Consider the following 18,315-nt stretch of genomic DNA (forward strand, 5'->3'; position numbering starts at 1 on the left):
AAAAACACGTTTTTGGCGCCATTTGAATGAAGTCGACCGAATTTCCCTAATATTCTGGCTCCACTCAAAGAACAAAAACAACAGCAGACTTTTTCTTTTCTTTTTTTTTTGACTAATATTTATTATATTAATATTTATATTTATCACTAAAACCATAAACTAATTACGTCAAATAATAATGGCTAAAGTTAATATAAGTAACGTGGTCGTCTTAGATAACCCATCGCCGTTCTTAAACCCTTTTCAATTTGAAATTACGTTTGAATGTTTGGAGGATTTACCTGAAGGTATTTTCAATTTTTATTTCATTTTATTTTAGTCATTTCATACGACAGACCTATTTCAAGAAATCTATGGTTCCCATTTTCTTTTGTTTGTTTGTTCTGGAGCGTAAATTAACCCTAATACTTGACTTAAAAATTAGGTACTTACGCACTTATTATACCGTGTTGAAATAACATGTAGAAAGCCATTCTTAACATGGGGAGAAGAGGGTGTTTTGTAACTAATCCGTACTTTTACCCTTACGATGCAAGTGCACTTACTGATCCGCGCTATTTTTTAAATCGTATTTCCAAGTTTAAAGTTTTTTTTATTTTTTTTTTTTTATTTTTTTTTATTCAATTATTAGGTTAAAGTATAGAAAAGTTACAAAACACCCTCCCATGTTAAGAATGGTTTTTTAAATAACCTTATTTCAGCACGGATCAATAAGTGCACTAGTACCCACCTTACAATTTAATAAGATATAGTGAAACTGAAATTTAACTTAAATACTATTTAAAAATTTTTTTAGCGCGGTTCGATAAGTGCACAAGCACCAAAAACCTATGAACTCCGATTCAATCCAAAAATCCTGTTTCTATTCGACATTTTGAAGGCTTTAAAACATCACGATGACTTATAAAATTAATTTTGAAACTCTTAAAACTACGTAACATTTGGCTAAAGTTCAAGCTTCAAGTATTGTTCGCTTGTGCTAAACTCAAAAGGAAAACCATTTTCAAACGCGTCTATCTCGTATAAAAGAACGGGTTTGTTTTAAATAAAATATAAAAAAAAAAAAAAATCGGTACTTCAGAATGTGACCTTAACATTTTTTTTCAAATCATACCTAACCCTAAAGTAACCCAAACTGTTGGAGAAGTCGGTGTGGTTCGTGGTTCGAATTCTGTTGAAGCACTAAAACCATTTTCTTTAATTCTGATCGGACTTTACATCCTGACAGTTAATTCTGATACGCTTATTTAATTTTTTTCCCCGGTGCTTTAGATAGTCGACAAATCGATTTCTTTAAATGTACGTATTTAACTGTCGTGTCGAAAATAGTACTTTATCAAAAAGTTACGAAAATTCGAGTAGAACAATTGCTATTGTTTAAAGTCTATAGCCAAACAAAACATATTGCACGGTTTGTATTATTGTACACATAGATTCGAAAAAGTTGTCAAAAAACAAATATATTAGAAATAAATGTTATCAAAGGCAAGTTACTTTTCTACCAAACTGAATATAATTTTCGTGTATTTATTCAATGTAACATGTTTATTCAGCTCGAAAAACATGCAGTGTTTACCGATGTATTGGAACATTCAAGATGGCGTCTGATTCTCTTTAACACGGTAAGTTTGGGAAAAGATGTTATAAATAAAAAACCGGATAAAATACTGTTAAAAACTCGCTCAATGTTACCGTGACATAGGTTGACATATTCGGCGGGTTTTTAATAGTATTTGTATAGTTTTTTTTTTTTTTATTTATAACACCTTTTTCCAAACTTACGGTATTAAAGAGGGTGTGAGACGCCATCTTGAATTTTCGAATACATCGGTAAACACTGTTTTTCGAGCTGAATAAACATGTTACATTGAATAAAAACACAAAATATACCCAGTTTGGCAGAAAAGTAACTTATCTTGCCTTTGATAACATTTATTTGTTATATATTTGTTTGAAAACTTTTTCGAATCTGTGTACAGTAGTGTCGAAAATAGTAATATATCAAAGTTACGAAAATTCGAGTAGAGCGTCAGAGCGATTGCTATTGTTCAGTAAAGTCTATAGCTAAACAAAACATATTGCACGCCATGAACAAGTAATCTAAAATATTCTGAGTTAATTCCCCTGTGTGTGAACTCTTCAGTCTACTTTGTAAATTTTTTTTTTTTTTTTTTTTTTTTTTTTACGACCTGCCCCAGCGTAGTATAAACACCAACCACTCCATGTTAAGAACGGCTGTCGAGGTTAGGGGGTGTTTATTCCGAAAGCCGTTCTTAAACTGGAGAGCTTGAGCTGTTTATAATACGCTGTCTGTGGCACGTCGTAAAAATTTACCATAAATTCTAAGAGAAATGCAATTTTACTCAATTTTCCGTAAAAATGAATTTTAACTATAATTTGAATTTTCGTAATTTTTCGATATATTACTATTTTCGACATGACAAGTAATATTGTTTTTTGTTTAAAACCGCATATTTAAAAATCGATATGTCGACTCTATCTTAACGAGTTTTTTCTGGTCTTGATCCGTGGACGGAATCTTTTTAGATTGAGGCAATTTTAATTTCTGGTACTCTTGCATAATATGACCCGATTCCCGTCAAGTATGGATCGGTGGAGATCGGTGTAAGCCGAGCGTCGTAACGGGCGCAGACTAATGAAAGCAAAACAAAAATAACAAACCGGAAAAAATGCAGGGTTTGTATTACTGTACACATAGATTCGAAAAAGTTGTCAAAAAGCAAATATATAACAAATAAATGTTAGCAACGGCAAGATAAGTTACTTTTCTACACAACTGGATATATTTTTCGTGTTTTTATTCAATATAACATGTTTATTCAGCTCGAAAAACATAGTGTTTACCGATGTATTGGAAAATTCAAGATGGCGCCGGACTCTCTCTTTAACACGGTTAAGTTTGGAAAAGTGTTATAAATAAAAAAAACTAGACAAAATACTGTTAAAAACTCGCTCAATATATGTTACCGTGACATAGCTTGACATATTCGGTGGATTTTTAACAGTATTTTTTCTAGTTTATTTTATTTATAACACCGTTTCCCAAACTTACCGTGTTAAAGAGAGAATAAGACGCCATCTTGAATGTTCCAATACATCGGTAAACACTGTTTTTCGAGCTGAATAAACATGTTACATTGAATAAAAATACAAAAAATATATCCAGTTAGGTAGAAAAGTAACTTATCTTGCCTTTGATAACATTTATTTGTTATATATTTGTTTTTTGAACTTTTTCGAATCTGTGTACAGTAATACAAACCCAAAATGCAAATAATAATAAAAAAAAATCTTGAAAAATGAAAATGTTTGGTACTCCTTGGGCGTTGAGTTCCATGGCGACCAGCAAAACACAAAAAAACACGCGTCGCTCCCTTCCTGACGCAAGCGCACGTAACATTTTATTTACTGACGTTGTAAGTAACTAAACGATTGTTGAAAAGTTTTACTCTTTATGAATATTAAAAAAGTTACTAAACATTTATTAATGTCTCACTTTTACAGACATTTGTTTTTAATTTTCTTTTTAAATGATTTTTATCGACTTTTTTTTTTTTTTTTTTTTTTTTAATTGCATTTGCGGATGGGTAAAAAACGAAAAAAATAACCAAACAATTTACTGACAATTTCTCAGTATCTTGACTTTGATAACGTTGTTAAATATTTGTAAAAGTGAGAAATTGTCAGTAAATGGTTTAGTTTTTTTTTTTTTTTTTTTTTTTTTTTTTTTTTTTTTTTTTTTTTTTTTTTTTACCCATCCGCAAATGCTATTTTAAAAAAAATTTAAAAACAAATGTCTGTAAAAGTGAGACATTATTAAATGTTTAATTTTTTTTAATATTCATAGAGTAAAATTTGTGACAATCGTTTAGTTACTACAACGTCAGTAAATAAAATGTTACGTGCGCATGCGTCAGGAAGGGAGCGACGCATGTTTATGCTGGTCGCGATGGAACTCAACGCCCAAGGAGTGTTTATTTCATTTTAGTATTTAATTTTTTCTTTCGCCAAAAGATTTTGGTACTTTAACCGTATAATTGTTAGGTTAAGTACAATTTTTTTTTTTTTTTTTTATACCGTATTTTTAAAACTTATTTTTAAGTTGTCAAGTTTCCAGAAGTCATCCTTTATTCCTTTACACACGATCTTTTTAAGTAAACATTTGTGTTTACAATTATTGCATCTCATTTTGAGAGACAGCAATTTCTTATGAGATTATTGTCTGCATCGATCGTTTTCATTTCCTTTTCTAACATAGATTTTTCGGGTTTGTATTACTGTACACATAGATTCGAAAAAGTTGTCAAAAAAACAAATATATAACAAATGTTATCAAAGGCAAGATAAGTTACTTTTCTACCAAACTGGATATATTTTTTGTGTTTTTTATTCAATGTAACATGTTTATTCAGCTCGAAAAACATAGTTTTTTTTACCGATGTATTGGAAAATTCAAGATGGCGCCGCAGCCGCACTCCCTCTTTAACACGGTAAGTTTGGGAAAAGGTGTTATAAATAAAAAACTAGAGAAAATACTATTAAAAACCCGCCGAATATGTCAACCTATGTCACGGTAACATATATTGAGCGAGTTTTTAACAGTATTTTATACAGTTTTTTTTATTTATAACACCTTTTCCCAAACTTACCGTGTTAAAGAGGGAGTCAGACGCCATCTTGAATTTTCCAATACATCGGTAAACACTGTTTTTCGAGCTGAATAAACATGTTACATTGAATAAAAACACGAAAAATATATCCAGTTTGGCAGAAAAGTAACTTATCTTGCCTTTGATAACATTTATTTGTTATATATTTGTTTTTTGACAACTTTTTCGAATCTGTGTGTACAGTAATACAAACCCGATTTTTCTTGCCTATCATTTTTCTGTTTGGCGAGTATTTGTCAAGCTTTTTGTCGCTTCCTTCCAATTCGAATGTCGTCTGCTTCAATTTTAGTGCTTTTTCATTGGCTAAATCAAACTCCCAAAAATTCAATAAAAAAAAAACTAATCAGAAAATAAAATCACCCGTCCCCCTTAATATCACCTTAAAAATTACTAAAAAACCTTAAAAATTACTAAAAACAAAAATTAATAAGTCGAGTAAGCGTTTCAACATTTGAACAATGCTGTCGCTCGGCTGACACCGATGATTGCCGATCTCGCCCGATCCATGCTTGACGGGAATTCACGAGAATTCGAGTCAAATTATGCAAGAATACCTAATTTCTTGACCAATGACTTTTTTCATTTTATATTATCTGATAACCTTGCGTCCATTCGATAATAATCCGATGAAAAAAATTTTAAAAAGAAATAAAAATCGATGGGGGCGACCCCCCCCTCCCCCAAATGAAAGCACGGTACCTTTCTCCTCATAAAAATACCGGTAAAACTTGCAGAAAATGCTGTTTTTACGGTTGTTGTAAAAATGGAACGGAAATTTAAATTTCGTTCCGTTTTAAATTCGGTACATTTTTACATTACGTCCAACTCCTCGTTCACATTCAACATGTCAACTTTTATAGGGTTTCGAGTATGCTGACAATTGTCTATTCCGAAAGCCGTTTGTATTACTATTCGAAAAAGTTGACAAAAAAAACAAATATATAACAAATAAATGTTATCAAAGGCAAGATGAGTTGCTCTTCTACCTAACTGGAATTTTTCTAGTGTTTTTAATGTAACATGTTTATTAGGGACTGCCAAAATTCATCACGAACGTGCGTAGACATTTTGTAAACATTGTTTTTAAAAAATAAAAAATAATACTTCTATTATGTTTTAAACGACTAATAGTTTATTTTGGAAGTATATTTCATAAAGAAAATTGACAACCCACTTTAAAAACAGAAATTACGAGTTTTATATATTTTATTCGCAGTTTTTTGTTGACTCTTCTGGCGGCCATGTTGTAAGCCCTAACGGTATTTTTGGAGATTACCGAAAACCTTTGGGTTTGTATTACTGTACACATAGATTCGAAAAAGTTGTCAAAAAACAAATATATAAAAAATAAATGTTATCAAAGGCAAGATAAGTTACTTTTCTACCAAACTGGATATATTTTTCGTGTTTTTATTCAATGTAACATGTTTATTCAGCTCGAAAAACATGCAGTGTTTACCGATGTATTGGATAATTAAAAATGGCGGCTGACTCTCTCCGGGAGATGGTAAATTTGGGAAAATGAATTATAAATAAAAAAAGTTAAACTATTGTTAAAAACCCGCCGATTATATGTCAACCTATGTCACGGTAACATATATTGAGCGAGTTTCTAACAGTATTTTGTCTGTCTTATTCATTTATAACTCATTTCCCCAAACTTACCGCCTTAAATAGAGTCGGCTGCCATTTTAAATTTTCCAATACATCGGTAAACACTGCATGTTTTTCGGGTTGAATAAACATGTTACATTGAATAAAAACACTAAAAACATATCCAGTTGTGTAGAAAAGTAACTTATCTTGCCTTTGATAACATTTATTTGTTTTTTGACAACTTTTTCGAATCTGTGTACAGTAAAACAAACCCAAACCTTTTTAATTTTAAACTATGAAGATCTTTAAGTTTAAACAATATAAATAGAACGTTTTAGAATTTTAAGCAATGTGAAAAATTGTTTATTCAAAATTGAATAATCACGTGATTAGTTTAAACGCGCGTATTCTATTGCAATTTATTTTTCACGTGTATTGTCTTTTAATTTCAATTTTTTGGAAAAATTTAAATTTATTACTTTTTCCTTTAAAAATTAAAATGTAAAAAGGTTTATATTGTTTGTTAAAAATTAAAATTGCAAAACGTTCGTGAACATTTCTTTCAAAATCTTTTTAAAAAAAAGTAAATATGAAGAATTACTCCACCCTCGAAAATTCCTTTAAAATTACCACTCTTATAGGTTTTCGGGGTCGCTGAAAACGAAAATAACGAGTAGTTTCCCAGATATGAAGAAATGTTAGTTGTAAAAATATGGGGTATGACTTTTCTATAATAATATAGCTTAAAATGATCACCCAATTTGTGGCCACGATTTTTTTAGGAGGGGGGGGGGCTTTCTTTCCACCCTCGGAAAATCCTTTAAAATTCCAAGAAACAAGTTTCCAAGATATAAAGAAATGCACTCACTTTATTGTCACGGCTGCCGGTTTGTTTATCGTTTTTTTTTTTTTTTTGTGGATATTCAATTATAGAACTTGTATAGATTTTTTTTATAGGTGCTTATGCAGTTTAATTAACCATTTTAGCGTAAGTAACGTGCCCATATTAACCAAGCAGAACTGTTTTAATATTAACCAAATGTAAACGGGTAATTTCAAAGGATTTTCCGAGGGTGGAAAGAAAGTCCCCCCCCCTCTCTAAAAAAATCATTTTAAGTTCTATTATTAAAAAGTGATCGCCCACTTTTTTTTTTTTTTTTTTTTTTTTTTTTTTTTTTAGAACTAACCTTTTTTCATAGCTTGGAAACTACTCGTTTGCTGTAATTTTAAACGTTATTTTCGTTTTCAACATCCTCAAAAATTGATAAATGTCTTAATTTTCCAAGTTTTTTTCTATAGCGTAGAAAGTCGATTGTTTGCCCCTTGCTAATCTTATATTCCAAACATTCCCAATAGGTGTCGCTAGCAGTGTAAATCCATCAAAAAAAAGATGGCGTGAGGTTTTTCTTCGATAAAATGTCTCATAGTTGATTTTCTTCAATAAAAAAAAATACTGTAATTTTTGGAATATGACCTCTTCATGCAGTGACAAGTACGTACATTATAAAGATTTTTTTCAGATTTTTATAGTCAAAAAGATTACATGTGGACCATTTATATACTTGCACCTGAAGTTCTGCTTATTTAAAAACCTGATCACTTGTGAAATACCGATATCATTGCTTTTATATTGTTGGCAAAGTAACGTGACGGTGAATCGGGAGTTTTGTTCCTTTTATGTAATAAAGGGTTCGAGATTGTTTCCACCTAAACCCCAGTCTTGCCTAGGAAAGTAACTTATCTTGCCTTTAACATTTGTTTGTTTTTAGGCAACGTCTCTCCCTCCCTTCCTCCCTCTCTTTGCGCGTCTCTCCCTCCCTCTCTTTGCGCGTCTCTCCCTCCCTCTCTTTGCGCGTCTCTCCCTCCCTCTCTTTGCGCGTCTCTCCCTCCCTCTCTTTGCGCGTCTCTCCCTCCCTCTCTTTGCGCGTCTCTCCCTCCCTCTCTTTGCGCGTCTCTCCCTCCCTCTCTTTGCGCGTCTCTCCCTCCCTCTCTTTGCGCGTCTCTCCCTCCCTCTCTTTGCGCGTCTCTCCCTCCCTCTCTTTGCGCGTCTCTCCCTCCCTCTCTTTGCGCGTCTCTCCCTCCCTCTCTTTGCGCGTCTCTCCCTCCCTCTCTTTGCGCGTCTCTCCCTCCCTCTCTTTGCGCGTCTCTCCCTCCCTCTCTTTGCGCGTCTCTCCCTCCCTCTCTTTGCGCGTCTCTCCCTCCCTCTCTTTGCGCGTCTCTCCCTCCCTCTCTTTGCGCGTCTCTCCCTCCCCCTCTTTGCGCGTCTCTCCCTCCCCCTCTTTGCGCGTCTCTCCCTCCCCCTCTTTGCGCGTCTCTCCCTCCCTTCCTCCCTCTCTTCGCGTTTGTCTTTACTACACCAGTATCTAAATATGTTGTACAAACTGGTGTTCATTTTTATCATATCAAGATTTTGTAAGATTTCGAAGAGTGTCCAGTTTAGTTTTAAATTTAAAAAAATATTAAATTTTATAAGACTAGCAAAGGGTACCCGGCGTTGCCCGGGTGTTTGGAGGTGTTTGTGGAAACTCCGAGGGAGGGGGGGTTAAACACGTTTGAATTTATTTAATTACTTGGATTTTGCAGGTGCCCGTTTTAATGAGTTAATGAGGTCAATTTTGACTGGGATTTTTATTTTCCCCAAGATGTTATAGGAAAAACTAACCCACATGCGGCGAGCGACAAATGTTGAATATTTATCTTCCCGAAATCGGGCAAATTAAATAGACAAGCAAGCTTCGTTGTTAACTGAGATATTACGATTTATATGTGATATAAAGTTTTAAAAAGTTATGAACCGACCGACTGCTTCTCTGAAAAAAGCCTTTTGTAGACACACAGAAAAAGCGAACACACATACATTTTCGCTTTTATATATATAGATTTTCAAAAATCTTTCCATTTAAACAGGAATCCTTTTAAATGCTCAATCCCAATTATTTTAATTTGTATTAAAATTAACTTTTGTAAAAGTCTGTCGTCCTATCTACGAAGCGTCTTAAATAAGTTTCCAGATTTTTCATATAGGTACACACATGAAACTCTAGTCCCCTTTGAAGTAATCTCCTCCGGCTGCAATGCACTTATTGTGCCATTCCAACAACTTTTGGAAGGCCTCATTGATGATGCCCATCTTGGTCAAATAGTCTGATTTTTTTTTTTTTTCTGAGCATCCTTGGGGAAAAACTTTGTGCAAATCTCATCTTCAGTTCTTTGCAAATAATTGTGTGTAAAGTTCCCACTCTGACATCAAACTGTGCAATTATTGTCTCTATAGACACACAACAGTCCTTATCCATGAAATTCTTTATTTGGCCAATCAACTCTGTTTTGACTTCCTTCTCCCACACTTCTCATCCCTCAGACTTTGTCTTCCTTGAATCTCTTATGCCACTCAAAAACTGATACTCGATTCATGCAAGATGGTCCAAAAGCAGTCTGAAGCATTCCATACGTTGGTGACATTTTTCCCAAGTTTAAAACAAAATTTTATTACATATTGTTCTAAATTGTCCTCATGTCCAGATTGCATTTTTTGAAATTAACCAGCTATGACAATCAGGCTTTAGTAGAGGGTATTCCAATTCCTGCTTCAAGAGTATGACAATTTTAAATGCCTGTTGAAAAAAAGTCTGGAAACTTGTGTAAGACACGTCATAGATTCAAGTTTTATTTAATAGTTTTTATTTCTTTCAGATTTGGAATGGAAGATCATCTACGTTGGCTCTGCTGAAAGTATGGATTATGATCAAGTCCTCGATTCCGTTCTTGTTGGACCTGTACCTGGGGGCCGACACATGTTTGTATTTCAGGTAAGATTTTTACATTTGCGATTGTATCGGCTTTCATTGTAACATAGTATACGCGTTTATACACGTAGATCCAACATGGAGCAGACTATCGCAAGAAACATAGGACAAGTAATAATTCCACTTTTTCTTTTTCGACATTTATTTCCTCATTCTTCTTCCACGTGTGACGTGTTACGGCTTTAACATCATCCACGTCTCCTGTGCTTGTCCACTCTAAAGTGTTCTCGTTCTCTCTCTCCTTTTTATAGTCTTTTTTCCTTTTTTTTTCCTTTTTTTCCTTTTTTTCCTTTTTTTCCTTTTTTTTCCTTTTTTTTCTTTTTTTTCCTTTTTTTTCCTTTTTTTTCCTTTTTTTTTCCTTTTTTTTTCCTTTTTTTTTCCTTTTTTTTTCCTTTTTTTTTCCTTTTTTTTTCCTTTTTTTTTCCTTTTTTTTTCCTTTTTTTTTCTTTTTTTTTCCTTTTTTTTTCCTTTTTTTTTCCTTTTTTTTTCCTTTTTTTTTCCTTTTTTTTTTCCTTTTTTTTCCTTTTGTTTTTCCTTTTTTTTCCTTTTGTTTTTCCTTTTGTTTTTCCTTTTGTTTTTCCTTTTTTTTTTCCTTTTTTTTCCTTTTTTTTTTCCCCTTTTTTTCCTTTTTTTTTTCCCCTTTTTTTTCCTTTTTTTTTTCCCCTTTTTTTTCCTTTTTTTTTCCCCCTTTTTTTTCCTTTTTTTTTTCCCCTTTTTTTTCCTTTTTTTTCCCTTTTTTTCCTTTTTTTTCCCTTTTCCTTTTTTTTCCCTTTTTTTCCTTTTTTTTCCCTTTTTTTCCTTTTTTTTCCCTTTTTTTCCTTTTTTTTTTTCCCTTTTTTTCCTTTTTTCCCTTACCGTGTTTTGCACATGTCTCAGAATTTGCATATAGCTGCCGTACGTGCATCTTGGTCAGGTTAGGTGACTTTGTCGTATGCAAGTACAGCATCTGACCGTCACGATCCACTTCTGTTGATTTTGAACTAAATAACACGATATGGCTAACCAATTCCGATGCCAGTCTTAATGCTTGTAAGTCTAATAGTGCTGTTAGGTCATCTTTATTACTTCCTAGGTCTTTCGAACTGCCATTTTTCTCAGTTGGGATCTTCGAACCTTGGAATAGACTTCCAAGGGAGGTAATAAATATTCTAACGCAATAATTCAAAGTGAAATTGCACAGGTGCTAGACTATTATATTCTCTTCTGTGTAAATTTCTACCATCCTTTCTCTACATGGCTGGCAATTGATGTATGCCTTTTTTTTTTTTTTTTTTTAATTGGATTGAAAAATGAAGTATAATCTGCTCTTGAATCAGGACACTATATATACATATATATATATAGCTCGCCAACTCTGACTCCGTAGTTGAAGACCAATAACATATCTGGGCCTGATAATGCTGACGGATAACTGCAGGTTTTTTTTTTTTTTTTTTTTTTTTTTTTTTTTTTTTACATGGAGGTCCGCACTTATCAAGGCCCGGAAGCCACTCGGGGATAAGGGTTATTGCGTGTACAGTAGTAAATGGAACAATATCGTAGTAATCATCAGTAATGGAGATTTGATAAAGTTTCTTAAGGGGGCGGTTTATCAGGAATTTGTTTATGTTGGACTTGAAGATATCCAAGTTGTAGTCAGGAGGGAAAACGGAAGAGTTCCACATGCATGCGCTTCTAAGAAAGCTTTGTTCATAGAATCTACGTTTTGATTTAGGCACAGATAAAGAGTGGAGAAAGTTACTGATAGTGGTTTCAGCTAGACGGGTGTTTTTCGTGAAAGATTGTGTAAGGGTAGGACTCTATCCTTTTAACAAAATAAGTCGTCTATGGTTTACAGTTGATGAATGTAAGGTGGTAGTGTAGTAATTGTTAATGGTGTAGATTGGGTAAAATTTGGATTTTTTTATGGGGACGGCTCAACAAGAATTTGTTTAAATTGGATTTGAAGGCTACCCTGTTGTATTCAACTGAGAAGCTGGACAGCGGAACAGTGTTCTACAGGTGGGCAGTTCTGGAAAAGAAGCTTATAGATTCAGGCACAGATAGTGGGAGAACTGGTATATAGAGGTTGTAGCTAATTGAGTGTAAGTTTGGCCATGAGGCACAATAGATTGGAGTTCAGTTGAGCACTTGTCATGAAAATAACGATAGATGGCTTACTGCATCTCTTCTGTGAGAAAGGGGTTGCAGGGAAGAGAAAAGGTGCTTTCTCTCACCTACTAGGTTTCAAAGCCGATTTTGAACTCTATCAAAGCTGGACAGGGCACACCGAGCAGCTCCTGCTTGTATATGGCAACAGTACTCCATTTTGGGGCATACATGGCTCTCATACAGAAAGGATTGCATGTACGTGTTGCATTTTAAATTAGGAGTGAAGACTAGTCATCCGCATCTAGCATCTGGACAACCTGTATAGGACTTGGAGACGTAAATGAAAAATGTAGGGGTCAATATAGAATTCTGAATTGGAAATCTCTACATACCAAAACTCTCACTTATTGGCGGTTCCCCATATTTGCTGGTGAAGTTCTTAACCCTGTCGCATCATATGCCAGTATACCAAGCTAGTGTTATAACATGATGAAAACGAATGCTTGGTAAATAGTGTTACCACTTAAATGTTTTTTCTGCTATAGCTGGAAATTTCATTTGGAATATAGCGGGTAAATTTTGGATTTAGTAGCTAGCAATTTTATTTCTAAAATCTGGAGGTTTTGTTTTTGATTAAAATATTGTTACAGTACAAAATTAAGATGTTTATTATCACTAGCAGGCTGCCCGGCATTGCCTGATCAGAAAATATGCCTAAATATGATATTGTTTAATACAGATTCTCTGTTCTATTGGACTCAATATAGTAATGATTTGAAATTAAAAAAAGACTTGTGCGCTACTACCAAGAACTAAAATGTTTAGCTTTGATTTATTTTTTCCTTTGACGTTAATAACTGCACTATGAAGACATGTTTGCAAGGCTAAAAATTAAAACCTCAACCAATGGTTATTGTCACGTATGCATATTCGTAATGCTGTTGTTCGACCTTCACCTGGCAAATTCCTTTTTTTTTTCTTTTTTTTTTTAAATTTTCCCAGGCTAAAACCCAAATATAGTTTCGCATGGGTTTGAATACCCTATATATTAAGTTTCATGTCTGTAGACCAAAAACTGGCAGTTTGGTAGGCCAAAATTTTTAAACAAGTATTTATATATACACTCGTGAGCAAAAAACATGGGCCGAACAATTTTATAAATTTTATTGCACTAAAAGCTATATTGAACAAAGAACAATTGAACAAGGAAACTTAAATGAAGCTAATAACACAGAACAAGATATTTACTTTAATAAATGCTTAGTATGGAATCGCATTCCCTTTTGATTCCTTTAAAAGATCAATCCTTTTAGACATGCTCTCAACCAAAGTGGAACACTAAAGAGATGCTATTCCATTCGCTTTGCACAGCTTCTCAGTTTGTCATTGTTAGAAAAAGTTCTTCCTGCTAATGCACGAGATATTATGGACCAAATATTGGCAATTGGGTTTAAATCAGATCTTTGACCTGGCCAAAACATCAAATCAATTGAATTCAATTTTATCAGAAAACCATTTTTGTGACTTTAGCAGTCTGCGCAGGGGTATTATCAAGTTGAAAAATGTTCTGGGATATTCCCAGCATCCGGATACTTGGTAACAGTCCCGTTTCTAATATTTTAATGTATTCCTTTGCATTGATTGACTTCTCGCGTCTAATAAGTTCCCCAACTCCCGCTGCAGTAAAAGTTCCCCATACCATTATCCCTCCATTCCCGTGTTTAACTGTCGTTTTTATGCAACTTGGCGAAAATCTTTATCCAGATCTTCGAATGCACCATTCGGGAGCATCACTAACACAAAATCTTGATTCATCTGACCAGAAAACATTCCTGAACCAGTCTGTATCTTTCTTGCCATAACACAAGAAAAATCTTTCTATCATTGATGTTCTTCTTAAATAAAAATGGCTTCTTTGCACACCTTTTAGAAGAAAATCACATTTCTTTCATTCGTCTAGATATTGTATCGCTAGAAATAGAATTTTCAACCTCTATTTTGAAGTCTTTGCTATGGTCAGCTTAAGTTTTCTTTCAATCCTTCAAAACAGTTAATTTAAACTTGGGGTCGTACTTCAAAGTGAATGCTCTAGAGCGACCAGATCCAGATTTTCTTTTTACCTTTTTACCAATTTGCTTCACTGCAAAAAGATGTTTTCACATTCTTTTTAAAATATCAAAAATCTGCTTGTTAGCCATTTTGGACTTCCTTAATTCTGCAATTCGGTTTTTTATATCTTCGCCAAGATGGAGTCTTACAATTTTTAGGATTAATTTTTCCACTCATTATTATATGCTATACTGCAAAATAGAAATTTTCAGTTAAAATTAACAAAAATATTGAAAAATCGATTTCTTATTTTTGGCCCATGATTTTTTTTTGCTCGTGTATGTACACACACACACACACACACACTAGCAGTTCAGCCTGGGTTTGCTTGGGCCCTATGTATTGTTCATAACTTTGTGTGTAAAAAGTTTGATTCGTGTCAGGTAACCTACATCTAAAATTTCAATTGTTTAGACCCAAAATTGGTGGAGGAGTTTGGTAGAGTCTGCAAAGGTCAACTCTTTCAACTTTGACCTTTTGGCAGCAAAATTTTCGCCCAAAAACTGATTAAAAGTTTGCTGCATGTCTGAATACCCTTTATGTAAAATTTCAAATATTTAGACCCAAATTTGGCTTAATAGTTTGGTAGAGATTGCAAAAGTCAAATTTTTTAAACTTTGATCCCATAACATTTGTTTTGGGCTCAAATCAAATTAAAAAGTTTGATCCATGTCCAAGTAACCTACATCTAAAATTTCAAGTGTTTAGACCCAAAATTGGCGGACGAGTTTGGTAGTTTTCAAAGGTCAGTTCGTTGATCTTTTACCCCTTGACAGCCAAATTTCTGTCCGAAAACCAATTAAAGATTTTCCTAAATCTCAATACCACTTGTGTCAAATCTGTAGACTGAAAATTGACAGTAGTTTAGTAGGGAAATGTGCAGACACACAGACAATTTCACTTTTATAGATATATACACGCATGCATAAATATATTTAGAAAGATTTGTTTACTATAAGCTTTTTAAGCAAATATTACGCAAGTATAAATCATGTAGAATATCTGCATGAATATTATTACACATAATAAAGATGATCATTCCATGAGAAAATCGAAAAAACTAATAGGGAATTAATTAAAATGAATGTTTAAAAAAATATGCAAATTAGCTAGATCTTTAGGCTCTCGTCTGGGTGAGGCCCCGTATTTTGACAAGCTTCTGGGTTTGACCTTTACTCCTGATCTGAAATGGAACACGTACATCAAGTCTGTTGCCAAGGTCGCTGGAAAGATGGTGGGATCCTTCTACCGCTCCAGAAGATATCTCACTACTGATGCAATTCTCTATCTATATAAAAAAAAGCCAAGTACGTCCAAGGATGGAATACTGTTGCCATATCTGGGCAGGAGCTGCTAAAAACAGCCTATCCTGCCTTGACAGAGTACAAAATAGACTTCGTGGCTTAGTGGGGGATGCCCTTTTCTCTACCCTGCAACCTCTCTCCCACAGAAGAGACGTTGCAAGCCTGTCCTTGTTTTATCGTTATTTCCATGGCAGATGCTCATCTGAACTCCAATCTCTGGTCCCCCCTCACCAATCTTTCACGTAAAACACCCGTCTAGCTGAATCCACTGTGAAAAATTTCCCCCACTTTATATCTGTGCCTAAATCAAAGCGTGGATTCCATGAACAAAGCTTCTTTCTTAGAACTGCACGCCTGTGGAACTCTGTTCCGTCTGCCTGCTTCCCTCTGGACTACAACTTGGATGTCTTCAAGTCCAATGTTAACAAATTCCTAATGAACCGCCCCCTTAAGTAAACACTTCAGCAAATCTCCTCACTAACGTAATGTACTTGCAATAACCCTTATCCCCGAGTGGCTTCCGGGCCTTGATAAGTGGTGATCACTGTAAAAAAAAAAAATAAATAAATACAATTTTATGACCCATAGATAAAGTATTTTCTTTTCAAATAGAAAAAAAGGTTTTTAATATGAATATCAATAAAAAAAAAAAAAAAAAAAAAACCCTCAAATTCCCAGAAGTATAGATTACTACATTTTTGCTGTTATTAATGAGTAAGAGTTTCTTTAGAAAATATTCAGGAAGCATTTAGTGCTGTATATAATATCAAACATAGATGTTTTAAAATTGCACACAATATCCACGTTTTTTCTCTATTTCGCAGGGGGATGGCGCAAAGAACATAACCCCCGGGAATATTGTATGCGGCATAATCATGGTAACACACTGGTTCTCATTAGACTACTCAAGTTAAGCAATGCTGAGCTTGGTCAGTAGCAGATGGGTGACTATTTAAGAATACCAGGTGCTGTATGTAAGAGGATATCAACACCAACCTGCAATAATTGCCAAAAAAACTAACATTATCTCCTCTGACTGGAATATGCATGTGACTGGGAACTGCTTGCGAAGTTGATATTCCCATGAAACTTCCTCCTTCGAGGGAAGCCGGTTACGTCTGCCTAGGGTGAATGCTGCTGCTTCATACATTCAGAAACATTCATGGAATGGGAGGACTAAAGAATAAAATAATGGAAGCCAAAATTGAACCCAATATCCACTTTGTACTCTTGTGTGATCTCTGCATGGCGACTAGTAATTGTTTTAAGTTTCTTCAATTTTTCTTCGTAATGTAGTAGTTGTCATGGTAACTTTTTTCGACTTAACATTCCCAGAATCATGAATTGTAACGAATATGTAGATACTGCAAAGCAGGGTTAATACAGACTTTAAAAGTCCTTAAATTTGGACTTTTGTCTTGAAAAGGCTTTATTTCTATTATTCCTTGAAAAATCCTTGAAAATATGGAAAATGTCTTAAATTTTTTGAAAAGGCCTTGGTAGAAAGACAGGCTCAAAATCAAAACATTGAGGCTAAGGCGGAAAAAAAAAAATGCCCGACACGTTACCCCTACGTCAAAGAGACATAACTGAGAACGGATAAAATTAAAGCTCTAAAAACACTTGCAGGTGGTTTTAAACTTACATCAACGTTTTCTAGGTCGAACATGACGTCATTGTCGTAGTAGCAGGAGCAGAGAAAAATGAATGAACGATTTTTTCGTCACCCCTCCCTGTAGAAAACTGATTTTAGAGTGAAGGAATTAATGTTTTTGGCCAATTTTTTGATATTTGTAGGGCGAAGGTTGGAGCTTTAAAATGATACCTATCTGGCGAAAATCTGCGACCCGTGTCGAAAGTTTTTTGCCCAGGTGTTTAGAGGTGTGTGTGTGTGTGTGTGTGCTCGGGTAGGGGGGGGGTGTTAATCAAAACATAAGAATAAGCGAAGTAAATATTTTTAAATATTAAAAATGTTAAAACTTAATGGGAAAAAAAACACCAAAAAAAAACTAATGTAAGGCAAACGAACGATGTTAAATGTAAAAATCGAAAAAACAAAAAGAAAACGCTAATGTGATGGAAAAAGAAAACAGAAAAACGGACATTGAAACTTCCTTAAAAAATCTGAAAAATAAAAACAAGAAAAAACCGTGAAAAATCGCTTAAATAACCGTTTCAATATTAGAATTTTAAAAATCGAAAAAGACATCTCGCACTACAATTTGAGCCCAAAACCTTTAAATAATGAGGCCACCCTCTAAGCAACTAAGCTAAGACGACATCGACGAAATTGGATCGTTTTTTTTTTTGTTTTTTTTTAATATTTAAACTAAATCATGTTCCGACGTCTTTAGCGCATGCGTAGAAGTGAACTTGTCATGAGAGGATGGTTTTTGCTGACCCTCCCTGTAGAAAATTGATGATTTTAGGGTGAAGGAATTAATGTTTTTGGCCAATTTGTCTGCCGAAGGATCGGCCTTTAAAATGATACCAATCTCATGAAAATCCGTGACCCGTGTCGAAAGTTTTTGCGAGGCATACAAACACACACACACACACACACACATTTTCACTTATATATAGACAAACTAGCGGGGGGTACCCGGCATTGCCCGGGTGTTTGTAGTTTGGGATAAATCAAAACTGGGGTGGGGGGGGGGCTTAAATAAAAAAAAGTTTTGGTAGGTAAGTATGAGGATCGAACTCCAACTCTTGAGG

General features: G+C 34.2%; 1 protein-coding gene across 1 annotated transcript in view; it reads left to right on the forward strand.

Annotated features, from left to right (window-relative positions):
* The window catches only part of LOC145261062 (histone chaperone asf1b-B-like), a 35,504-nt gene continuing 17,189 nt past the window's right edge, over positions 1-18,315 (forward strand). Inside the window, exons 1-2 of the mRNA XM_080119224.1 lie at positions 1-287; positions 9,981-10,096. Of these exons, the coding sequence (XP_079975350.1) occupies positions 179-287; positions 9,981-10,096 (225 nt within the window). The 5' untranslated portion in view covers positions 1-178. The remainder of the gene's footprint in view (positions 288-9,980; positions 10,097-18,315) is intronic.

This window comes from Euprymna scolopes, chromosome 37 (genome assembly GCF_053919585.1).
Source record: "Euprymna scolopes isolate OS-2025 chromosome 37, ASM5391958v1, whole genome shotgun sequence".
NCBI classification, from domain to species: domain Eukaryota; kingdom Metazoa; phylum Mollusca; class Cephalopoda; order Sepiida; family Sepiolidae; genus Euprymna; species Euprymna scolopes.